At 39.8% G+C, this 25,649-nt stretch overlaps 1 protein-coding gene across 2 annotated transcripts; it reads left to right on the forward strand.

Annotated features, from left to right (window-relative positions):
- On the forward strand, window positions 1-25,038 carry LOC110057437 (L-fucose kinase-like). Of its 2 annotated transcripts, XM_089297568.1 has the most exons (30): window positions 158-225; window positions 381-424; window positions 3,183-3,334; window positions 4,092-4,142; window positions 4,444-4,581; window positions 5,105-5,177; window positions 5,301-5,401; window positions 6,103-6,183; window positions 6,671-6,790; window positions 7,157-7,355; window positions 7,886-8,022; window positions 8,604-8,717; window positions 9,161-9,220; window positions 9,412-9,537; window positions 10,005-10,103; window positions 16,082-16,230; window positions 16,648-16,862; window positions 17,222-17,370; window positions 18,244-18,305; window positions 18,434-18,518; window positions 18,724-18,787; window positions 18,959-19,056; window positions 19,347-19,381; window positions 19,695-19,795; window positions 20,716-21,167; window positions 21,563-21,662; window positions 21,951-22,016; window positions 22,417-22,473; window positions 22,591-22,691; window positions 22,868-25,038. In XM_089297568.1, the coding sequence occupies exons 4-30, from the start codon at window positions 4,134-4,136 to the stop codon at window positions 22,949-22,951; spliced, it is 3,075 nt and encodes a 1,024-aa protein (XP_089153694.1). In that variant the 5' UTR covers window positions 158-225; window positions 381-424; window positions 3,183-3,334; window positions 4,092-4,133; the 3' UTR covers window positions 22,952-25,038. The 2 variants fall into 2 exon arrangements, with proteins under 2 accessions (XP_020619679.2, XP_089153694.1); XM_020764020.2 differs by lacking the exon at window positions 381-424 and having other exon boundaries at window positions 1-225.
- The last annotated feature ends 611 nt before the right edge of the window (window positions 25,039-25,649 follow it).

Here is a 25,649-nt window from a genome sequence, read left to right on the forward strand (position 1 = left end):
GAAACGAGTACAATAGTAAGTAAATAAATAAAAAAGTTAAAAAAAAAAGCCTTGATCTCTAGCACGTTACTATGGGCCACTTGCTTCGAGCCCAAGCCCACCGCGCGGAAACGCTTGGTTGTAAAATGGCGAAGGTCAACGTGGTAGACAACAAGGCTAGAAAGCGATGGACCGCGATAGTGCTGACTTGCCAAAACAAAGCTAGTGCTCACACCTTCCAGAAAGGTAAATACAGTAGTGTGAATGTTCATGTGACTATTACATGTAGTTATTTACTGTTCGTGTTATGAAACAACGTAGAACTTTCGTTCATCAACTAAAACGTCCTGGTTCTGAAATTAAGCTTAATCTTTTTTTGTTTTTTTTTTTTAATTACACAGGTGGGAGACCTGTCGAATTTTAAAACTAAGACTCTGATCAACAGGTGCCTTAGCAATCTTGCTTTATTCTGGCTGTTTTTATAGCGTACATTTTCGAAACATTTGGTAAAAGTTAGGTCATGCCCTTCAAAATGTTGATCTGCGGAACAAATATCATTCTTGATGGAGAACGATCCATATTTAAGCGTCCACGGTGTAATAAAGGGAAGCAAGAAGGAATGTTAACGAATATACGAGAGGTCGCTAAGAGAAATGATTTCTCAGTAATGACACGACTGAATTTTGTCAAGGTTTGAATAAGACCTTTTAGTAAGACTGTTTTCAAGGAATTGCGGTGTCACAGTGATATGTGTATCCCCGTGATATGTGTATCCCCGCACACATATCACTAGTGATATGTGTATCCCCTCCAAGATGGCGACCAGTGATATGTGTATCCCCCACCCCCCTCCCCTCTACTTTAAATAGCAATATCCTTCTTGAAAGCGCTCTCGTCGTCCGGTCGCTTACTGGACGAACGACTAACCCAAACAGACTTAAAACACAAATCTCAATTTTTGTAGTTGAAAAAGCATACGTATCTGCTGCTGGAATTGTGTTCTTGATCCTAACTGGTTTTCTGCGAGCAGGATATAATGAATTTAAAGTTGAACACCAAATGGATCTAGATATATTTCAATTTGAGTTTCACGGCACGGGATTTCTAGGACGATATTAATTGCGCGGTGCATTCTCACCCATCGAGTAACGCATATTCTCCACTGTTCATCGCCTTGTTTGCATCTGAATTATTCGTGGAGTGAAACACATATCACTGCTTCGACCCGCTCGCCATAAAATGATTAGTGGCACTTGTGTATCCCCTGCACCCGCTTTTCAGTTCGACTTTTTGTAAGATATGTTAAGTCTCAAGCTGTATACATTGCTATACTGCGAACATTGCTAACAAGTTTCATAACAATCGACGTTTATTCTTCGGCAGTTAGCCTAGGTAACGGCTGTCTTCAGGGGATACACATATCACTGCGCCATGTAATAATTAGTGATATGTGTATCCTCTGCATGCGGTCGTGTACAACCGAGGTCAGTGAAACTCCAGAAATCCCAAGCTATGAATAAATGCCGGGTGTGAATATTTCTAGCAAGCCAGTTTTGACAATGCAAATGTAATGGGCATTTTTCTTCTTGGGTAGAAAGCCAATATAACAGCTGTGTCCATGGGGATACACATATCACTAGTTCATGAAATAATCAGTGATATGTGTATCCCTTTTATCCTGTGCATGCGTGCACGCGTTTTTAGTGGAATTATTGAGTTTCAAACTCTAGTAAACCCAAGCCGTGTAAAAACGTCGGGTGCTAATATTGCCTGCAGTTTTAACAACGTTGATGCGCTATATTATAACAGTTGTGTTTATGGGGATACACATATCACTGCGCCATGAAATAATTAGTGATATGTGTATCCCCTGGACGCGATTTCAGTTTAGATATTTAGACATTCGAGTTGCAAACTCCGCAAACCTCAACCTGGGTATAAACGTCGTCGCGAGTAAGCAGCCAGCACGTTTCGGCAATAATTGGCCATTTTCTTTGTTCAGGTAGATTAAGATAGCCAATCTAAAGGCTGTGTTTAGGGGATACACACTGAGATCACTGCGCCATGAAATAATTAGTGATATGTGTATCTGCTGTTCGAAGTTTTAGTCAGATATACAATTGAGTCGGTTGGAACTCAACCAAACTCAAGAAATCCTAATCTGCTCCGTTGGGCGCGAATTCATTTCTGGTTTCTCCTACTCTTTACAACACTCGTTGGAACCTCGCAACCGAGTCGCCATTTTGTTCGTTGAATGCCCAGGCGCATATCAGTGTTTTGTGTATCCCCACGGGGGATACACATATCACTAGTGATATGTGTGCAGGGATACACATATCACGGGGATACACATATCACTGTGGCAGCAGTCGTTTCGCCAACGAGTCGTTTCGCCTGTTTCGCTTGACTGCCTTGAGATCAATTTGCATGTTTTTGATAGTTTCACAAGCCGGCTCGTGGGCGCTACATCGCGGTAATTTTCACGGTGAAAATTGACTGTTGAATACCAAAGTCCGATGGCTTTCAAAAGTTTGATGGCTTCCAATTCGCTGATAATACATTACGATGTAAATTAACATTATATCTTTTCCTTTTTCAAAAGCAAACAGAGTTTGTTTTAATTTTCCAGCCTTATAATCGAGTTAGAAATAAAATGGAACGTCAAGTAAATAACAACAGCAATTTTATTACAGTATATAGTATCAAATATTTACAAGCACAAAAACCTATGAAACCTATTTACAAAACCTGATTGAAACCTATATTTATCTGAAACCAATTCATCCTATTTACAGAGAAGTTCTAGTTCGCACGAGCTGTTCCGTTAAGCCGAGAACAAGTCTGGAGTAGTTGCGTGGCAGTCTTTTCGTTGTTCTCGTACTCTTCCCAGCTTGCAAATAGCTTAGCCTGGATATTCCTAGTGACACTACGTTGAATTCGTTTAAGTTTATTGTCTGATACAAGCCTGATACAACACACACAAGTGAAGGTAAACTTTTATTTAGACGTTGGCGAATTGACCAGTGGGACGTTGGCGAAACGACTTAGGACGTTGGCGAACGAGACGTTGGCGAAACGACCGGATACCTTTTCAAGCTTATAGTATATACTGCAGGTGGCCTGGCATGACCGAATATATCGGTTGTTAATTAATGCAGATTAATGTAATTTATTAATCCATTTTTATGCCATCCTCTGATCAGAGCTTGAAATCCATCAAAGTAAAGGTTTCTTCGATAAAGATGTATTGCTTTTAACCTTGGAAGATCCTAAAGCTCGTGTAGGGAGTGGTGGTGCCAGTGTAAATGCTCTACTGGTTGTTGCAGAACATCTAAGTGCAAAAGCTGGTTATGAGGTAAAATACGCCATAAATGACAGACAATTTTATGGAACTGTCCTTGTTAGCAGAATACCCAGGAGGAGGACTTCTATGTAAAAAAGTGAAGGATGCTCATTGGAAAATTTGACTTGAGCCCTTAAAGGAGACCAACCTGGGCATGCTCTAGCTTTATTTGAATTGACTCCTAAAAGATGCCCAGCTTAAACCGGAAAATATCACAGCTGCAGTTACTTATTATTATTGTTTCCTTCAATGCACCCTAAAAGATACCTTGATAGCTTAAACTAGTGACATTACATCCTGAACACCCTAGGAGAGACCAGAATTATTTTGTGATTTACAACCCTAAGTGAGAGGGGGAGCATATGTACCCAAACTTTTCATTTGGGGTTTTCCCCTTGGGGCTGGATGCCTTTTCTCAGAAAACACACATACTCCTCCCAGAAAGGATTTCTTTGGTTTGATCCACTCCCCCTGGCTGGCCTCTCCTTGGAAATTGCAGTATTTGGCTTTTGAACCCACCCGGCTTCCACCTTTAAAATTTTCAAATACCTTGAGGTGGTTATGTATATTCCTTGGGACTGGCACCCAGTGTGAACTGAAGGAAAGAATAGTTTTATGTATTTTCATTACTTTTAAGTTTGTTTACTCAGTTCTACATGTAAAGGTATACATATACAAACTCCAAGAGATGTGATCTGGTCATGTCCTTAATACTGTATGTTTTTGGTTTAATTAACAATGCCATTATTTAATTTCTTTTACACCGCAGACTTTAACTCTGAGTGTCTTGGACAATGCTAACATTCTTATCATGCATATGGTGTGTATTGTTGCCATGAATGGCTTAATAATAAAAATATTGTATTTTTAAACGTTTTTAAGGTAAAATTTTAGGCTTCAATTGTTCCATAAGGGTCAAAATTAATGTATATTTTGTTTTCCTGTACATAGACATAGTAAAGTAAACACAACATTTTAATCTCATGTTTTACAAGCACTCTCATTGACTGAGATCTCTTTCTCTTTCCTTCCTCTTCCACCTATAAAATGTTGAATAATTTATTTGATACAATTTCTAGTAATTAAAATTAAAATACCCAGGAAACTCTCTTCTTTTCCAGGGTCGAGACTTTCCATTTAGTTCTTGTGGACGGTTCTTCAACACCTTACCAGCCAAACACAAAGAAGAATCAAAAGAGCATTTGTGTGATTGCCTGGTCTCCAACTTTGACCTCCTGCTAGACCTTGTGTCAAACACAGTAAGCTTTTAAATCTTCTGTTTGTGTATTAAAGTATTGATTAATAATCACCTTTGGTAATTGGACTTTTGAAATTATTACAGTGTTTCAGCTTTCTTGTAAAGTAAAAAGTCTGGCTGTTGTATCATATGTGTAATAATAATATTATGCATGCAATAAAAGTCTTAATTGTTATCAAGACGTTTCAACTTTGATACCCTGATATCAATATTAATAATAAGTAGCTTTGCGGGGTTATACATGTAGTGTTATAGACTACTTTGTTCAACAATACTTAACAATAGCTTCTCTGAGTTTCATGTCTGAGGATGTAAGCCTATAGTGTACTGTCAGACCAATGGGAAGGATATAATTGTAACTCAAAGCTTACTGTTTACATACAAATATGCCAGTTCAAGGAGTTAACCTTTAATTAAAGTGTGTAGAATGATTAATTAAAAATAGTTAGCATTACATAAAACCCTTAAGGGTGTCAAAGGGTCTGAAGAGTTTTGCATGACATGAATGATCTTGTTGGTTGCAGCTGTCAGTTAATGCTCCCCCTGGGGTGTGGATTTGTAGTACTGACATGATTCTTACTGTCGCTCCAGATACAAGTACGTTTTTACTGTTGTAATACTGTAGTCTTCATATTAATTTTATGTTATCATTGATATTGATTGTTACTGTTTTTGGCTTGCAACCAATTTTATGTCTATAATTGTTTTTTTCATCGACAGAAATTGATTGGAAGCAGTATTCTGATGGCATCACCATGATATTATTTCAAGGAGATATAAACTATGCAACGGGCCATGGGGTTGTGAAACTCGGAGACAAGGTACTGTAACATCTGTTGAGACAAAGTGTTCATGAAAAAAAATACATGCGTGTGTCTCCTACAGAGGTCACCACTTATGTTGTTTGATTGATTGTTGTTTGCTTGAGTTTTTCTTCAGAAAATTGATCTGATTACCATGCATCAAGCCTTACACATGTAATCATGTATTGGCTTGATTGAATCCAGGGAGAAACCGCAGGCCTGGCCCCATCTGTTTGATAAACTGCTTTGTGGCAACTCAGTCCTTTCAGGATTGTGAGACAAGTCAGTTCTTAAGTCCACCTGAATGAACGTCCATATTTTTTGAGTTTACAGTTACCCGATTGTGATCTGCCATGACATAAAGCAGTGGCTTCATGGTGTCTAACTGTATAGCTGATCATCAAGCTTTAGATTCTCGTCGAGATCTCGGTGAGATCTCAAAATTTTGGTGGCCAAGTAAACTTGCTAAGATTAGGGACTTTTTGGCTGCTGAGACTTGCTGTGATCTCACTGAGATTCAGAAACTCACAAACATCATGGGGAGATCTCTGCAATCTTGGTGAGATCTCGTCAATATTGGCGAGATCTCGGTAAAAGTTTTTCATGGGACAGGATATAACATTGCTACTACATGTACAGTATGTACTTGTAAACAACTATATGGTAATTTGTTTACAGCTTTTATTAATTACTTTTTCTTGCAACTAAATATGTTGAAGGGCAAAGTTAAGGACATCACTTTTAAAGGAACTGTGGATATGTTAAAGAGCTGTGCCCTCCAAAATGGTAAAGTTCCCTTGGTAAGTATCCGGTTATCTGTGCAGCAATAGAGTGCAGTCTCTAAACCAAATATTACTGATTAAAGTCAGATGTAGGCTTTTGACACTTAAAGATAAGCTTATTGCACAGCATTGGTCCAAAAATACCTGCAGCTAAATTAAGGTCACCTTTCATGCAAAATATTACTTTTTTTTGTATGATGAAAAGTAAAACTAATTTGGCTTGTATGCATTACATGCCTATGATGTTGGCAAGTATTGTAGGCATGTAACATGTGCAGAGACTTACATAGCTTTAGCCCTGGTGCAAATATTTAGTTAAACATCCTCAGAGATCAGCTGAGACAAATTTTCACAAGGGTACACCTTTGCGCTGCACACTGTGGGCCTATGGCTAGCTATAAGTATTGTTCACTAGTGTCCTATGCATGCAAGGTGTGCGGACAGCTATGTGTTTGCTCCTGTGCCCATATATATGACAGCAGCTACTGAATTGTTTGGTTAACAGGTCAGTGGTGTGGTTTACATAAATATCTCAATAGTGGAAAAAATTCTCAGTTTCCATGTGTATGCTCCTCTTGATGCTTGCACTTACTATGGACTTGACAATGGAGCAGATCCTATACAGGTATGAAACGATAGTGTTGTTCTGATATGATACTTATAACAACAGGGTTGGTGATATTAATTAACAGATTTTGGCAGGGTACCACAGTACTGTAACTGGTGAATAATGCGTCTTGATTACTGCTCCCTGATGGCTGCAAGGGTCATCTTGGGTTGACATTACAAGTATAGTGGGATTATTTGAAATAAAATGTAAATCGCCTCCCTTGAATGACTGCCCCTGCTCCCCACCTGTCCCTCTCACTCCCCTTGGGTAATATCCTCCTGCCTACCTAGCACTAACTTTTTACAGTTGATTGTATATTTGAGGATATACAGTTAGTCAATTTAGACTACAACATGCTGTATTTTTATTTTATACATTTAGTTGTCACTGTTCTTTGACATTCTACTGTGCCTGGCTGAGGATGTCACTGAGGCAGACTTTGTTTGTGGTGAAAGGAGTGGTTCATATGGTCGCAGCACTCGAATGGGAACAAAGTGCAGCTCAAAGGATGAGATGACATTGATGAGAGGTGCAAGGGCTTCTCTGTGGAAGATTCTCAGGGGTGTCTTACTAAAAGGAGGTACTGTACAGTCAATCAACTCCTAAACTCTTGTTACACTGTTCAGTACACCGTCAAGTAAAGTTGTGTGGAGAATGAGTAAACTACTCATCGACCAGGAGCTACTTTCTTGCTTTGTCCTCATTCATCACCAAAACCTAACTCTGACAATAAAATAATAAACTTTAGAAATACTTGCAATAAATTAATTACATTGAGTCACTGTGGTCTAATTGTTAGTGCACTGGACTCTAGTTCTAGCAATCTGGGTTCTAGCTCTGGCTGGGGTCTTGAGCAAGACACTTACAGCTGTAAATGGGTGCCTGCAAATAAATGCTGGAGGAGAAAGTTGGGGGGGGGGGGGGGTTGGTAACCTTACATTGGTCTGGTATCCCATTCAGTGGGGACTAGAAATACTCTTAGTTGCTTAATGGTATTAATACAGGATTAACTCTGGCTGTATAGGCCACTTTGCCTAAGGCAGACTTAACCTTATGCTTACCATACAGTTGTTGTAATCTTTGTTTTCTCTTCCTCATGTTATTTAACAGTTGTGATTGAAAAGGGGGAATTTGATTACATGCAGCCATCTGCGGAATGTTACAGAAGTCAAATGCTGAAAAGTGTTGAAAAGTTTGGTGATGGTCAATTTGACCACAACAACCACACCCATGTCTGTTTTTGCAAGGTACATTTTGTTAATAAATACATATACATCTTGTACTGTGAGGTATAACTCAACCTTGTTCCCAGGGTGTCTCTTTTTCCCTTTCCCAAGACTGAGAGAAGGTGTGGGAGTGGGGGGGGGGGGGGGGGGGGAAAGAAGATAGACTCAGGGAACTAGGTTGAGTCATAACTCATGAATAAAGCTCTTCTAGGGACTGGTAAAAATCATTCTCACACCAAGAGATAATACTCATTATTAAATGTATCAATGTTCAAGAGCTTTATCAAACATTTATTGGCAAACTCAAAATGTAATTGGATGTGGGGCATAAGATAAAATATGATCATTTGATAGATACATGTACAGCATATTATGTAGACTTCTTCTTTTAAAACAACTGAATGATGCGTTAAGAAAAAAGATAAGCTTGAAAATTCTTTTCCCATTTTTTTCATGGGGTTTCTTCATAATTATTGATAACAGAGATGTAAAGTACAGAGTGCTCATGAAGAGGCTGCTCTGTAATGTAAATAGAAGGTTTATGCTAAATTCAGTGAAGTAAGGTTCGTCCTCTTTCTGCTTTCTGCTTTTTGTTTGAACAGAACAACCAAGGAAAACCTGCAGATGTGGACCAGTCTACTGTAGTCGTAAATTCTATTATTGAAGCTGGAATTGACATTGGAAAGGAGTCTGTTGTGTCTCATTGTCATTTACAGGTACCATCGTGGACAGGTTTTTCCAAGTTGTACATGTAACATTCATAGGGGGATGTGCTGTATGCCAAACTTCACATAGTACTTGAGTGAATAGTTTTGAAGTTCCATTAACCAATCAGTGTTTAGATTACATGGACATGTGACTTGAAATGTGGCCTGTTGTCACGCTAGCTTATTGTCACAATATGCTTTTATTGCACATTGTATATTTCATCTAAAAAAAGCCACCAAACCTTTCTTCTTACGAGACTTTGTGATGCGACTCTGAAGACAGTGACACTGGATCACGTTTAGGTTTATTTTTCTAGTTTCGTTGATAGCAGTTGATATCTGAGCTGTCACACAACACATGGAAGAAAGCGTCGCGTGACAACCCAAATAGCAGAACGAAAGAAAACAAACGCGATTGTTCTTTTGAATGAGAATTGCATTGTCTATTTTAGGGAAATGTCAAGATTGGTGCAGGATGCGTGTTGACAGGAATTGCTCCACATGATTTCAAGGTGAGTATTTTGGAAAGTTAAAAAAAAAATCATTTCTTAAATAGCTAAGATTTGGCCCATTCATCATTATATCACCTATGACCCTTGTTAAATTGTATTTGTAACAGGTGTATCGCAATTTTTATCCATTTTATGTACTTCTGTGCAATGTAATTTCACTGTTTCAATATTTTTTTTCTCAATATTTCCAGAGTATTCTCCCAGGGACCAGTCTCGTGGAGAATCTGTGCCTTCTGGCTTACACTGTGTCCCTTCCAGGTCTGAGAGGAAAATCTCACAGGGTTCTGGTGGTGTTTGGTGTTCATGACGAAATGCAGGTCAGAAACAGCTGACACTTGTGTAGATAAATGGAAAGTTTACATGAACGAAATTTGCTTACGTTTTACGCGAGAAACTGAACTCGTGAGATTCTTTAACCCACGACTCTACAAGTAGAAATTGTACAATTTAAGCCCATTCGAAACGGGACATAACAAGCTCCCATATGCAGTAAGACTATTATTTCTGCTAGTCCTTACTAGTTACAGAAAAGTTCTGTTTAAACTGACTTACTGCACTTTCTAAAGGGAGGTGGAATTTCCACATTTCCATGGTGATGATTAGGGGCGTGTCAATTACACATGTTGACTGTTCATGTAATTAGTTTGACGCAGTTGCCAGTAGTTCATTTGTAGCAAAGTAAGAGGTTGTTTATGAAGATGGCTACCGTTCATATTGTGATAAATTGTCAGACGACAAATTATTTGTCAAACTAGACGGCTCACTGAAGATGTTAATTTTTCAGATGCCATGTCAATCCCCAAGCAGTACCTACTGTAATAAACCATGGAAGGTATTCTTTGAAGGAACAGGAATCAATTCAGAGGAAGTCTGGATCGGGGTGGTAAGCAATCATTTGCAGCACTATATCAGCCCGCTACGAGTGATCAAAATCTCAGTTTTCTCTTACAATATTAAAACACTGAAAAGGCACACGAGGTATGTAGGAATGAAGAAAACCGACAAGAAGAGGATCCTGTCTTGATGTCCATGTGCTACCAAGTCGCTACCCTGCTACATAAACAGGGTCTCCGCTCTGGTTAATAATGGTAATTGAACTGAGTGGAGTGCAATTTGGTCTGAAATCATACGCGTGATTTCAAAATCGAACGAGCGAACAGCGCGAGTTCGATTTGAAATCACAAGTATGATTTCAGACCAAAATTGCACGACACGAAGTTCAATTGCCACTTTATTAGATCCATTTTGAAATCGCACAATTTTATCGCCTTAATTTCTAGATTTTTGGTGTATTGTTCTAGTAGCCGGTTTGTTAAAAAAAAAAAGCGGAACCGGAAACGCCTTTACGTCTCATTTAGTATGCGAAATGATGTCATGTGACGAAAACTCATCCGAGCATGACAAAGAAACAAGCGGTTTTGGAGACACCGCGGAAATACGTTTTTTGACGTCACAGTAACTGGTCAGTGGTCATCACCATCGGGCTGTGTTGTCCTTCGATCGATCAGTTCTCTGAGATCGGTGTTTTGCTTCGTTTTAAGGTTGAAAATATCCTTGATACTTCTCGTTATTGGTGAGCTTGACGCCCTTAAATGGGTTTTTAATACTCAAGCAATGTTCGTAAAGAATAGTGGTACAGGGGAGTCATTTTGTGTGGAGTAATGTGTAGTTTGCTGACTCGAGCCAGCTCGAGCGGACGAAGCATGGATCGTGTTGCTTCAGCCGCCCTCGCCTCAGAATTGTCAAAATCAACGATGGGTATCCAGCAAAGCAGAAGATTGGTCCTGTATACATGTTTTGCAAGGATTTTGAAGACTGGTTGGATTTAAAGTGTAATTTGCGCGAAATGGTTAAGGTACTACATGTAAGTCGGGACCGTTTTATTCACACTCACTTTGCGCCGACGTGTGGTGCTTGTTCATTGAGATTATGTTTCGCAACGCGTCCAAGAAACTTTGATAAGAATTTGTCTTTAAAGACTGGCGTTTTGGCGTTTCTATCACCTTTCTGACTTTCTGCGCCTTTTGGAACGGGTGAAATAAATTTTCTGTACCTGTCGTTTGCTGTCAAAATAAAACATTTGTTACATTTGTTCATTTCATTCACAAGATATTTCTGTATCATTAAAGATTGTTTAAGCCGACATTCATATAATGGTGGCGTTTGCGAAGGGAGTAGAAATCGAAAATATTGTGATTTGTTGGCCGCAGTGAACGCTAGAAATACTGAAAACATTCAAGACCGCTCAATATGTTCGGTTCATTGACAATTTTTCCTTGCTTGAGGTCTTTTTTGTTTACATCGATTAAATGTTGATAGTACATGGAAATTTTCAAGACCGTTTCCTTGTACATGTATGCACATGTAACTAAATATTTTAAAATGCCCAAACACCTGTATTTTTTTACAAGAAACCGCTTCCACTTATGGAATGTGGTCAAGTTTCACTTTTTTTGATGCTGAAGACATTCAACATTTCAGAGAGGCAGTAATCAACTCGTCAATGAAACCCACTAGTTTATTTTGTTTACTCAGTCATTTGAAGCTTTTCGATTTCTATTTCCCTATCTTACATGTGCATTGTATCAACTTATATAAATAATTGACTGTTGTTGTTTTTCCTTTCATTTAATTTAATTCAGATGAGCTTTGCTCAATCACTACAAAATAATTTTTACATTGCAATCATACATGTACATATCACATGCTTTGAATCAATATGAGATTAATTATGATCCCCTTAGTAATAATATTGTATCATCCTCCCTTCTGTAAGATTCTTACTTAACTTGTAACCACTTTATTACAAGACATTATAGCACCTGATGGCAATAAATTATATATATGTAATTATATGTATTTATTTTTTTCCTGTGATAAATTAGCTAACAAGTGGGTTTGTTTATGCCACTGTGTCTCTGAATTGGTTTACTGTCGTCTACAAACCATTGGTAATATATCTTCGCTGCATCTAACTCAGATACTAGACACAAAAGCATGTATTAAAGAACAGATACATTTCTTACAAATTAATATTTATTACATTTAGTTCATCACTTACTACGATTATCAGTTGAGTAAGGCGGACGAAAGTTTGGTCACCAAGTTTTAACGTAAAAATTGTGTGGTTGTCACGAGCAACTGGCTCCGTATCCATTGGCAACTTGTCGGCCTTTGACATCAATTGACAGCAAAGCGCGCGAAATTGTAGGCGACGCGACAGGCGACCAACGGCTGTTGATATTGTTACCAACGGAAACGAGGTAAGTTGCCCGTGACAACAACACGATTTTACGTTAAAACTTGGTGACCAAACTTTCGTCCCGCCTTACTCAACTGATAATCGTAGTAAGTTCTACAACATTGCTCTTCTCCAGTGAGAAATTTTGTGCAAAGTCTGAAGTTGTAAGTTGCAAAAACAAGTTCTGTCAGTAGTTGCGAATCACTTAAAATCAGGCTTTGGTACAGTAAACTGAATGGCAGAAAGTGAGGAAATTAGAAATTGTCTCAAATACACAAGTGATAAAAGAGGTAAAGTTGACTGAAATCTACAGACTCCTTTTTTTTAGGTTTAGGGTTAAGGTTAGGCCTAAGGGACAAGGTGGGAGGTGCGGTGGCCTTGTGGTTAGTGCGCTCAGCAATGGATCGAGCGGTCCGTGTTCGAGCCCTGGTCAAGGACATTGTGTTTTGTTTTTGGGCAAGACACTTTTACTCTCACAGTGCCTCTCTCCACAAAGGTGTACATATGGGTACTGGTGAATTTAATCCTGGGGGTAACTCTGTGATCAACTAGCATCCTATCTAGGGGGTAGTAGAAATACTCCTAGTCAGTTCATGCTACAGAAACCAAGATAAGCCTGGCCTGATGGGCCACTTGGCTCTATGCAGACTTTACCTTTTACTTAGGGACAAGGTACTGCATCAAGTGGGGGAAGGGACAGTGGAGTCAGAACCTCCCACTTCCCATACCGTGTTCTCCCACTTCCCATACCTCTATCTCTTGACTCCCACCCTTGTTCGTCCTGCTCCTGTCCCCTGTAAATTAAGAGACTCAAAACACATCCTAGTCATTAAGCTGCACAGTCCTTAGGCATTTCCTTTTCTTTTTTTCCTTCATTTTCAGCCTGGCTACTCTTACCCACGTCTTTCAAGTGAATGACCTATGACGTAACCACTGTCAAAGGGTTTCATTTTGAGCCTCATTTTGAGCCCAAGGGTGAATTTTTCTTTGCCCGTCGGCCTAGAAGTCTCTAAAGGCACTAAATGAAAGTCAAGTAGTTGCCATATGGAGAGCATTGGTCAGTGTTCTCTCAGTTGGTGTTTTTACAGCATTGATGTTGTGGAAATCATCCATGGACAGTATCTAAAATGACTTTTGCTGAGCCAGAATAGAAAAAAATGTACAATAGAAGAAGTTTTCTATTGGGAAATCCAGATAATAGTAATATGTAAACAAATATTAATTTTAAAAAGTTATACAGAGTCTCAGGCTCTAAGGTAATGTGGTCAGAAATTGTCTGGGAGGCCTTATAATCAGAAGATTGTTGTGTGAATACAGGGGGGATAGCCTATTTATAACTAAAAATGAAATTCATTTATTGAGTTTTAACTGGAAGTTGTCATTACCCAGATTTTATGGTATTTTTATTGTCTTACAAATAACATATGCATGTATTTTTAATTATCCTTTAAACAGCTTTGTATTCCATGTCTTCTGCCATCTTTAGATAATCAGATGTCATGTACTTGTGGCTTTTTCTAATAGCTAAATAGCTTTTTTTTCTAACTCTAATAGCTATGCAACTAGTTTAAAATAATTTTCACACTTTAGAGGCGCTATAGGCAAAATACAGAACTGCAACAATTCGAAATTATGACAAGAAACAAAGAAACAATAATAAACATGAAAATTTAAAATTTTATTTTCGCCATCCTCAAGCTTCCTGAAGTACAGTATGATTAAAATTGGATATTTTATGATAAAACATACCTTGGTGAATTCTTCCTCGAGTTGAGGCCAGATTTTGAACCCTTTTGGGGATTCAGTCCTACACTTGTTACACCAACGTGTCCAAGATTTATACGAAGTACTGCTTCGATTTCGGCCAACTTGGTCTATAATTCGGTGATACCGAGTGAGGACAGGATGACCGTGTTTACTTACGTGAGTGCCCCCAATCGAACACGAGCATGTCTTCCCGACGAATGTGATCGAAATGCCGTTTACATACCGATTCATACGGTTAAAGCCCATCAATTCAACAAACTTGAGAAGTTGATTTCCTCAGAACACCGCTACAGCAACACAAAAGCTGCCTAGTTTTAGCCTTAGCGCACATCGTAACGTAAATTGCCACTGGCTCGCCGCTTACGAGCATGAACTCTCACGAAACGACAACAATTTCACACCGTGTGCAAGTTCAGTTTGGCTTTGGCACAATATATAATATTAACTGAGAACTATCCAACAAATGAGCGGAGTTTAAAAGCTAAGTTTACAGTGTGCGCTCTAAGTTTTGTATCTTTTTGACTGTCGATAAGGCTCGCTGCGAAGATAATGTAAAAGTTGCAGGCATTCTGTAGTTTTGTTAGGGTGTACCGCTGACCAGCAAAATACTGTATCGCGCCCCCAAAAACGTATATCCGCGGTGTCGGTTTTGGAGTGAGAACGAAAATAGTATACCTCAGGTATAAAAGTTCAATTCTCGTCGCCTGAATCAATGATGGAAGGTCTTTCTTTCTTGTGTGGTTGAGGCTGAGACTTTTCATTGTCTTTGGAGAAGGAATTTGAAGGTGCATCCTGCGTAATCCTGCGATGGATTTCTTTTGAGTTGTGAAACTCGAGTGCACGATGCCCAGTGGATGGTACGTTTTGTTTTTCTTTCATACCGTTTAATGGCATGATTTTAAGGGAGTCCAGCTCGTTATCATCTCCGTTTCTTTTTGTGACCTCGGCGAAGGACTCAATACTCAGGACCTTGTCAAGTTCTTGCGGCGCCATTTGTTTCAAGATATTTCCAAGATGGCGGGACTAGCACCAGCTTCATAAGACGTTCATTCATTCATTGTTTTGTGGAGCGGGGCGTATTTTGACTATGTTTATTCACAGCGACAGAGTTGAGCTCTTTTTTTGCTTCGTTTGAAACTACCGGAAACCTGGAAACATCTAACTTCTTGAGATGGCCCTGAATTTGTTGTTGTGTGGTTTTCGTTTGTTTATGTTTTACTGGACTCGGTATCATACGGATTTTGAGCAGATGTTGAACAAAAATCGCCAAAATATTCGTCAAAATGGACACTGAAAGTTGGAAACTTCCATTAAAGTAGGTGTTCAGCCTGAGGAAGCTCATAATCGTCATTTAGAAACTGTAATTAATTACATTCGTCAATTTTTTTGGAAAAAAAAACAACAGTAACAACAAAGTTTTGGCAATAGTAGTTGCTAAATTCTCCACACAATGGCTTTTTGCCTCTCATTTTCCTGAAATTTTATTGTTTTCTTTAAACTAATATTGAAATCTGATTGGTTGTTTTGTTTTACTGTGCCATTCTCAATGGCTGAGAAAAAGATGCGATTTAGAGCAAAAAATAGTGTGATTCGTGAATAAATCGCACCATTGAGAGCCAATCAGATTGCAAGGATAACCAGTGATTTCAAAATGGATTTAATAAAGGGAAAAAACAGGGAGGTCGAAAATTAGGGACCTTACCTTCCCCTTCCCTTATGTTTCTCTGTTTTCCACGGTAGGCTATCACATGCTAAGAGCAAAAGCCACATCACAGTTTTGAACTCATATTCTTACTCTTGCTTTTTCTGTTGTTTGTTTGTTTTCTTGATATTTTGTTTGTTTGTTTGTTCAGCCTGAACAGCGCAGGAGTCTTTGGAATGCTAAGCTGTTCCCAGTTGTTCATCCTTTTGATGTTCTGGAGGATGATGCTGGTGAAGATGACATCCTATGGCTGGCGAGTACTGACGTGTCTGATACTCCTGATCAGCAAAAACTGAACAGGTTTGTTGAAGTCACTTTTGCGTTGTGTTTCGTCTGTTGTTTCTTCTTTTTATGGTGTTGTGTTTTTGTGCTGCATTGCGTTGTCTTTGTTGTATGGTGTTGGTGAAAAGAGCTGTTCGGCAAAAGTCTGCAAAACTGATTTTGATTTTACATCTGATTGGCTGGGAATATGACATCTTTCCTCTGATTGGTCAAAGTATTTTATGTCAGTTTCTCGAACACGGGCGAACTACTACACGCAAGACAAACGTTAGCCAAACGTACGGCAAAAGTGAGGCAAACCCGAGTCAAATGCGAGGCAAACGCTAGAAAACCGCAAGGCAAACGCAGTGCAAATGCGAGGCAAACGAAAGGTAAATTTAAGGCAGACGCAGTGTTTTCTTCCCGAGTCATCCTGATGAACATTTATTCTTTCAGGTGGCGTTCTTCACTGAGATTATCTTTAAAAGATATATTGAATGCCGTCGATACGGGTTCAGAGTTTGCTTGGAGAAAAAAGCTTTGGTTTGAGATTGGAAAGACCGAAGTGGAGGGAACACTTAATAATTGCAGCAGCAATTGCCTTGTGCCCTTCTTCAAAAGTTGTGGAAAAGAAGGATTTGAGTCGCAGATTTTGGAGGTTTTAGATCGAGGTACATGCAACTGTAGACTCTAGGCAATGCGTATTTTTACTCCTGGGTTTGACCGTTTGGAGGAAAGTTTTTGTTATAAAAGTTCATTTGAAATAAGGTTTAGCCCGCCTGTGAAAACCAGGTACCCTCCTACTGAAAACATTAATGAAAATCCCTGGAACTGAACCGTTATCTTCTCTTGATTTATAATTAACCCTAAAATCGCCATCAGATTCAGTGTTCCTCTCCACAGTTTGGTTACTGTTTGTCCCCATTTAATCCCGTAGTGGTTCGTGTGGATACTCGAGCTCAAGTTATAACCCTTTCAAAATGAACTCACCTTTTATTAATCATTTGTCAATGATTGTTCGCTTCCTAAGTTGCATCCAGCGCCACCTCTCCAGGCGTGGCTGCGCGGACTTTGGCGTGTATTGCTGACGTGTTAGGTGCGATGGCAGGAGAGAGGGCTGGGTTGAGAAGTGGTCCGGCCCGAAATGAATCTTGGATGCAGGCCTTTGAGCTTCTTGATGTATGTTCACTGCTTTGTTGGTTAGCTTTGTTAACGAGAGTAACGTACTCGCCAACAGAAAAAATTGATATTTCACTTGCTTTGAGACATCTATTTATTCAAGGCTAAAAAAGATCAGGGTAATTCTAACGTGGGCTTGTGTACTTGCTCCTCTTCAGTTTCTGTCAGACTGTTTTGGAAAGTATTTTGTTGAAGAGTTTTGTAATCGAGGAAAAAAAAACCTTACTCTAGGCGAACTCGATGCTAGGCCTAGTAATTAATTGCCCGTAATTGTTTTAGTGTTTTGTAATTGTGGGAGGCGCTGTGGCCTCATGGTTAGTGCGCTCGTCTCCGGATCGAGCGGTCCGGGTTCGAGCCCTGGCCGGGGACATTGTGTTGTGTTCTTGGGCAAGACACTTTACTCTCACAGTGCCTCTCTCCACCCAGGTGTATAAATGGGTACCGGCGAACTTAATGCTGGGGGTAACCCTGCGATGGACTAGCATCCCATCCAGGGGGGAGTAGAAATACTCCTAGTCGCTTCATGCTACAGAAACCGGGATAAGCTCCGGCCTGATGGGCCACTTGGCTCGCATGCAGACTTTACCTTTACCAATTGTTTTAGCACTAAAAATGTTGTTATAGTCCGAGTGCTTTTATTTAACCCGCTAAACAACATCTAACAATTAGTGCAAAATAGACGGAGCTAAAAAAAATAGAAAATAATGGAATAAATGTCTAGATACAGCTAGCTGTGCTTATCATCATCAGTCCTTATTGCTCCCAGACGGGTATGGGACCGCAACTGTGTGCTTATGGTAAGATTAAAATCCAGCCCGGCATAAGCTTGCTTATTGCTGCTGTTTGCTAATCGACTTTGTCATGTGATCGTAGAAAGGAGAAATCTCAGCAGGGGTCAAAGCTCTTGCCATGGAAAGATCAAAATGGCTTGACAGGTATGACGCAAGTAGACACTGATAAAACAAATGAAAAACTACTCCGTTAGCTCATCCATCTTTTTTAGAACTTTCGTTCAATGGTGTTTATTCAGCGATGTTGATTAAATATTATTCTCTTTCAACAGACCTCATTTGCTTATCCGAGCTGCGAGACATTATGAAGGAGCTGAACAGGTCTTGAGGAGACGGGCAGTTCTGACAGCGAGACAGGTGCGTTATTTTACCGTAGTCACATAACGTTTTTAGCACTCAACCAACCGTCACGAAGGAAATTTCACCGGATGGGGAGGGGGGGGGGGGGGGGATTTCGAGGGAGAGAAAAGCAGGAGGCGAGGAGAAAACGTTTAGGTACCGGCGTGCTGCAGAGGGTTTTCTGAAACCAAATCTTCACATGTTTGATCTCATTTTCTTGCAGTTTTTCCGGATTGAAGATTGTGATCCTGTTCCCATGGGGCACTGTGTTATAACGGAAGCACCAGGTTTGCAACGCTTTTATTGAGTCACTAATTAAATACTTATTTCTGTGCTGACTTTTGGAATCACCGTCATGTGTTTGCAAACTGATATAAGCTCTCTTAAGGATGACTCCAGGGCCGATACTAAATCTCAATTGGCGACACTGTACTAAATTATAAGATGCTTTATTTCAGCCCGGATAGATCTTTCTGGAGGATGGAGTGACACGCCGCCAATCACGTACGAGCAAGGCGGAGCGGTGCTAAACGTTGCCGTTAAACTCAATGGACAGGTAGTGATGTTAATTTCATAACTTTTAAAGGTACCCTTGTGATGTGGTTGCGTTACGTCTTGTACCAATGTCACGCTTCCTAAACCAAGTAACATTTTTTGGGATCGGTGGAAAGATTGCCTGACGACTTTCTTGACAGCTTGCTTGATGTCTATGAGGATGAAAGGAGAGGTTTATGCATATTGGTTTTTTATAAATCGAACTGCTAATGGGTTTGGTCTTGGGCATGTGTTGCACTCAAACATCATCTTTTTCCCAGTCAGTTAAAATACGAGCATTTTGTTTTGCAGAAAGTTACGAAAGCCCAAGTCAGGAAAATAAAGGAGTAAGTAACATTAAAGTTCGATTTCCACCACTCTCGCGAGTCCAGTCCTCGTTCCTCCTCGAGAGTTCGTGGAGAGGAGCGCAAGCTCATTTCCCAAACATCGGCTGGTAATTGTACAATGTTGATTGTTCCACAACCCAGGTTGTAATTTCACTCTTTGTTTAATTTTTTGCCTTTTTGGTCACTTTCGGAACTTTGCGGTAGCTGTATAAATGGGAAATTCTGGATTTTTTGGTAGCCTGTGGAAAAGTGCTCGTTTATCTTAGCTCAGTCCAGACTTTGTATGGACATGTTTCTCTTGTTCAATCTGTAGGCTTGAAATTGTCCTTGTGATCCACTCAGGAGAGCACAGTGTTCGAGTTGTGTGCAGTGAGTTGATACATTTGGAGAACTATACTCAACCAAATGCTCCAGGTATGACTAGATATTGTGGAGAAAGATAAAAAATGAGCCGTTTAACACGGTGAACATGCACAAAATGTGGATGTTGAAAGGGGTAAGAAAAAAAGGAAAAATTCTCGATAATGGCTCTCTTACGCTTTATACTGTTGGCTGGGAGAATTTTATCTTACTGTTGGTGATCAATTGGTTTACTCTCACAACTTCTATGTTAGCAATGTGTGGCTATTTTTGAGGAGAAGCTGGATAATGATAAATGTTAGAATTGTGTCACGTGATGTTAAGCTTTAAGGTGGTTAATGAACATAACAGTTCAGTCTACATCTGTTGCTTCAAATCGTGTTCTGTTAACAAACTGTGACTGCTCTTAGCCTGCGAGTAGGCTTTCCGCTTGGGGTTACAAAGCGCAGTGGGAAACTGCAGTGGGTAACTTTTTATTGTAACTTTTTACATATTGTAACTTTTTATTGTTCATACTTAGTACTAGTATACTTAGTTATTTTATAATTACTCGTACATTTTTAGCACAGAGGGTCACTAGCTTATCAGTTTATACTGTCATGTGTCACCCTCTCTAAATAAAGTTGATTGATTGATTGATTGATTGATGAAGAAAGAGTTACTTCATCCACCCCTTCCCCCTACCTAATCCTCGAACGGAAAGCCTGCTCGCAGACTGGTATGCTCTCTGCTCACGAAAATTTTATTTCCATACACAAATCCTTTTCCTGGCATTAATTTTATTAAAAAGAGAAATAAATTGTCCGAATAGTTTCATTTGTTTGCAAACTTCTTCATAAAATATTCTCTTGTACTCAATTTAATTAAAATCTCTGTTCTTCGCCACATTTCTCAGTAAGATTTCATTTGATTATTTTCATCTCAATATGATTTTTACCATCTGTGACACATTATGCTGCGGTTGTTTTCCCCAGGAGCGCTCTTAAAAGCTTGCTTTTGTTTACTCGACATTGTAACTTTGCCATCAAACGAGACATTATCCGAACAACTGAACAGAAAGTACCAGGCAGGTTTTGAGCTCCATACATGGTCAACCGCTCCTCAAGGCAGTGGCTTGGGCACGAGTAGTATTTTGGCGGGAGTTATCCTGATGGCGCTGTTACGCGTGACGGATCGGACAACAAGCATGGAGTCTCTCATCCACGCTGTGCTGATCATTGAACAGATGCTAACTACAGGAGGCGGGTGGCAGGACAACGTCGGGGGACTGGTACCTGGTTTTAAAATCGGTCGGTCCCAAGCCTCTTTGCCTTTAAAAGTGGAGTGGGAAAAACTGGAGTTGAGCGAGAAGACCGTGGAAGAAATGACTAAAAGATTGGTGTGCTTTTACTCGGGAAGGACAAGGCTTGCCAAGAACTTGTTACAGGTAAAGCAGTGAGGAACGAAGTGGGTGAAGGTACATTTTACGCATGATCGCAGAATGTCCCCTCGAGCTCCATGGCTTGGCCGAAAACAAAAATTCAAAATATATAAGAAAGACATCTTAAGATCAATCTTCAAGAGAATGACTTCTGACACTTCCAAACCTTGTTTCCAGCAGATTTTTGGGAAACATTTTTCAACGATCTCCAGTTTTGAGTTCGTAGAAGTCGAAGACATGTTAAACCCAAATCCACTTGTTCTTATCGAGTATTTGTTATGGAACCGAATGAATTCGAAATATTTCCAGCGTCCATTGCATTAGAATCTGATCATGAGTAATAGCAACTAATGGACTCACTCTGCAGAATCTTGATCTTCTTTGTTGAATTCTTTTGACAGAACGTTGTCAGGAATTGGTACGCAAGGTTTTCCCAAATCACTAACAACGCCAAAAACTTGGTGAACAACGCGGAAGAGGCTGCTAAAGCCCTAAAAGAAGGTACGTTACCTTGATGTGCGGGCAAGAATGGTGTTGTACTTCGAAAATGTTAGTGTGACTGCATGGGCTGAGGCTTAGTGCGGACAAGCCTGACATGAGCGCTCGCAAAGGAAGAGGAGCCGAGCTTGGTTTGGTCGTTGTGGAAGGGGCGGGGAAATATCGCTTTACGTCAGAGAAACTAACGACCAATCGCCCTAAGTGTGGGTGTTTCTCCATGAGCAGAAATTTATCAAGCAGCTTACTTTGAAATAATTGTGCATTATCGGCCTTATCTTACCTTTCACGCAGGAAATATCGAGAAGTTTGGTGCGTGCTGGACTTGTTACCGACATCAAAAAAGCCTCATGGCACCCGGTGAGTACGGTGATAGTGAACGTGCAGTTCTCTTTATCAGCCTCCGGGCATCATGCTCTAACATAGCCTGCGACCAGGCTTTCCGTTCGTGAGTAGATAAGGGTAGAGAAGAGAGGAAAAGGAGAGGGTAATTCAATAATGGATGTGTATGTAACTGTTCAAACGGTGGACGCAATTTGCAGATGGTTTTTCGGATACTTTCTTTAGTTACAAGTCCATTTTGTGATCATTTCTTTTGTTTTAATACTCCACACTGTATAGGGCTCTCTTTTTATCGTTGTGTTGATGTGAGTTTTTATGTCGCTCAGTGTTGTGGTTGAAGAATACTGAGTAGTCGAAAGAAAAGGTCAAGAGCGATTTTGATGACTCTACAGTTATTCTTCATGTTAACTCCCTACAGGTTCTGAGCCCAAAGCAATTAAAGACTTACTGGAAGCACTGGCGCCGATGAGTTACGGTAGGTTCATATTTTTTTGCTGTATGATTTGTGGCCTCCTGATACTGATTTCCTAAAGTAGGAACGGCTCATTAAAAGATGCCTTCCAAACCCGTGCAAATGTTTGTTTATTTTCAGGTCAAGCGATGGCCGGAGCGGGTGGTGGTGGATTTATTTTTGTTCTCACCAAGGAACCAAACATGGTGGATGAAGTCAAAGCTGTGATCAAGTCAATGAAGGTAGTGTTTTCTTCGCAAGCTTAAATGCAGCGTTTTTGCTTTTGTTTTGATGCTCCCTTTTCTTTCAACGTAGATTTTTCTACGGTAGGAAAGTGCGAAGGGTTTCTTATTTATTTATTTTTTCTTCCCATAAATTCTACGTTGTATTTTAATTATGTTTTGATCAATGTCTCCAGCCTTCAGACGAGACAGTTGATTTCTATGACGTGAGCGTGGACTGGGAAGGACTTACTGTGAGAGTGGAGGAACCCTCGCAATGAATCATGGGAAAATGGACGAAGAAACACGAAAAGAACCAAGGGAACTTTTCAAAGAAGCAAGAGTTTCCGGCTTTGAGTAACTCGAAGTAATCACTCTAGTTTTTGTGAGCGCTGACCTCAAGTTAAGGTCCTTTGAGTGAAGGACATTCACTACTGGGGGGCGGGGAAGAGTGGGGTCATGAAGAGCTTGTAGCAAAGTTGGTTTGACGTACACATTTATACAGTCGATCCTCCCGTAAGCGACCACCCAAAATGTCAAACCTAGATGGTCGCTTACGAGAGCTTAGACCATATTGGGTCAACATATTTTGTCTTACTAGCGTATGGTAAATGTAGAGACTTACCCCATGAGTCAGTGCCCATCTAAACCATATAAGAACTTTTAGCAGCCACCACAAACCTTCCAAACCTTCAGAGTATCATGGTTTGTTTCTGATAAACTACAACATCTTATTATCCAATTTCCGCCCTCTTAGCTGTCAAGTTGTCGCTTACGGGAGGTTAAAAGCAAAGAAAACTTCGAACTTTTAGCTCTAAGAGTGGTCGCGAGCGTCTATGAGAGGTGGTCGCTTACAAGAGGTTCCAAAGATAGTGATTTGACTTGGAAACTTTTGGTATTTTGGAAAACTGGTCGCTGAGGGGAGGTGGTCGCTTACGATAGGTGGTCGCAGCCGGAGGTTCGACTGTATATTGTAAAGACACTAGGCTAGCTTAGAATGGTTTATGCGCTAGAGCTTCAAGTAACACGTCTCGCACATTACGGACGTGTTATGTTTCCGTTAGGGAATGAGCCTTGCATGGGTTAGATTGGGAACTTTTTCCTACTGTATGTGCGTGTAATAAAAGGTTATAGCTCTGCAATCTTGAAACGGACGAAAACAAAATCCCCCAAGGTTATCGAAACGGTGTTATTATCGGTAGAAAATTAGTAATGACTTATTTTCTTACGTTACATGATCGCGTCTTTGGGCGGGGACGATAAACCGAAGGCCTTGACTCCGATACTACATCTACATTTTTAACCTTCACACTTATGAGGGGACATAAAAGATTTCACAACACTGTTGGCATAGAGTACGGGACATGGTCTCCAAAATGCGTTTTCAAAAATTGGAAAAAAAGTTATTAAAAGGATTAGGTCACACTTAGGTAATTCTTGGGCATGCAAACTGCTGCACAAAATTAATGTATCCGCGAACCTATATCAATTCAGATTATGTTTGTTATAGTCAGCCTTGTTCATGTACCTTGCAAGCTAGTTTAATGGGCGAAGTCGTCGAGCAAGAGTCACCAAGTATCACGTACCTCATTCGGGATAAAGCAAACGAACTGGCCTATTACAGTGTTTATTATATAACTGAAATAAGTACTTTATTTTGATTGGTTGAGAGCAAGCTAATTTTTGGAGCAATTTTCAACTTAAGAATATTTAGATATCACTCTTAGTGTAAAATCCTTAATTTTACTCGCATATATACATGCGATTTCCTAGACTTAATTTATGATACTTTTTAAGGTTAATTTTAGTTGACTTTAAAATATACACCTTATTCCAAAATGGCAGCCAGTTTATTATTCTTTTGTTTACCTGGTAATTAGCCCTCTTTACCTCGTCAACATGTACAATATACAAAAGAATTTTGAAGTGAAAATGAGGCAAAGAGGGCTAATTAACATGCAAACAAAAGAATAATAAATTGGCCGCCATTTTGGAATAAGGAGTATGATGTGGCACAATTCATAATATAATGATAATGATAATGACAATGACAATGACAATGACAATGACAATGACAATGACAATGATAATGATAATGATAATGATAATGATAATGATAATGATAATGATAATGATAATAATAATAATAATAATAATAATAAAAAGGTTCTTATTGCGCATTTAGAATTCTCAATGCGCTTACAATTGCATATGATTAAAAAGAATAAAAACCTAACTAAAAGATGGAATTATTAAAATCTATGACTGGGTTAAAAACTATTTCAAAAACTATTATAATAATTATGGCAAAACTGTAACAAAAACTACTATGATAATTATGGCGTAGAATAAAAGCTTTAGTTTTTAACTCTTTCACATTCTTGAGTTCTATGACCAAGCTGAAAGTTCTCCTTACTAGTTATCGTCAAGAGGTGTCTGTTGTCGTATATATGTATAGTCACCTTGGAATATGGGGAGAATTTAGTATTAGGTCAAACCTTTTCAACTGTCGCTGTCGCCCTTTCAACTTTTAGTAGGCGGCGTGGCCTAGGGGGCGGCGTGGCCTGGTCTGGTCCAGGAAGCGGCGTGGTTTAGGAAGCGGTGTGGCCTCGGCGGCGGTGTGGCCTAGTGGCTAGGTCCTGGTTTTTGATTTCGGGTCCTGTGTCCGAATCCTTACCTTGCTAGAAAGTGGATTTGAGTTCAGGGGTCGTAAATTCAACTTCCTCCACGTTTTTAGCCTCTGAAGCAATTGTTTCCGTACGAGCCGAACGAAATCGGGCAGCGCGAGCGGCTTTTCGCATTTGGGCCGCGGGAAAAGCGGAGCGAGAGCTATTCGGACTTGTAAATAGCCAGCTGGTCAGCCTCCCACTAGTTGTGCTTTAACATGTTTTCTGTTTTATTTGTGATATTTGTTTCTCGATTTACAGTTTTCCTAATTACCACAGCAGTGTTAAAATACCAGTGACATGTGATAAGAGT

Source organism: Orbicella faveolata, unplaced genomic scaffold (assembly GCF_042242905.1).
Source record: "Orbicella faveolata isolate gen_17 unplaced genomic scaffold, um_ofav_v1 contig_3, whole genome shotgun sequence".
In the NCBI taxonomy this organism is placed as follows: Eukaryota; Metazoa; Cnidaria; class Anthozoa; order Scleractinia; family Merulinidae; genus Orbicella; species Orbicella faveolata.

Coding starts and splice junctions, on each gene's coding strand:
- LOC110057437 (XM_020764020.2), top strand. CDS start 72: ATGGGCCACTTGCTTCGAGCCCAAGCCCACCGCGCGGAAACGCTTGGT. Junction 17,371..18,243: donor AGGCCTTTGAGCTTCTTGAT/GTATGTTCACTG, acceptor ATGTGATCGTAG/AAAGGAGAAATCTCAGCAGG. Junction 22,692..22,867: donor CTGTGATCAAGTCAATGAAG/GTAGTGTTTTCT, acceptor CAATGTCTCCAG/CCTTCAGACGAGACAGTTGA.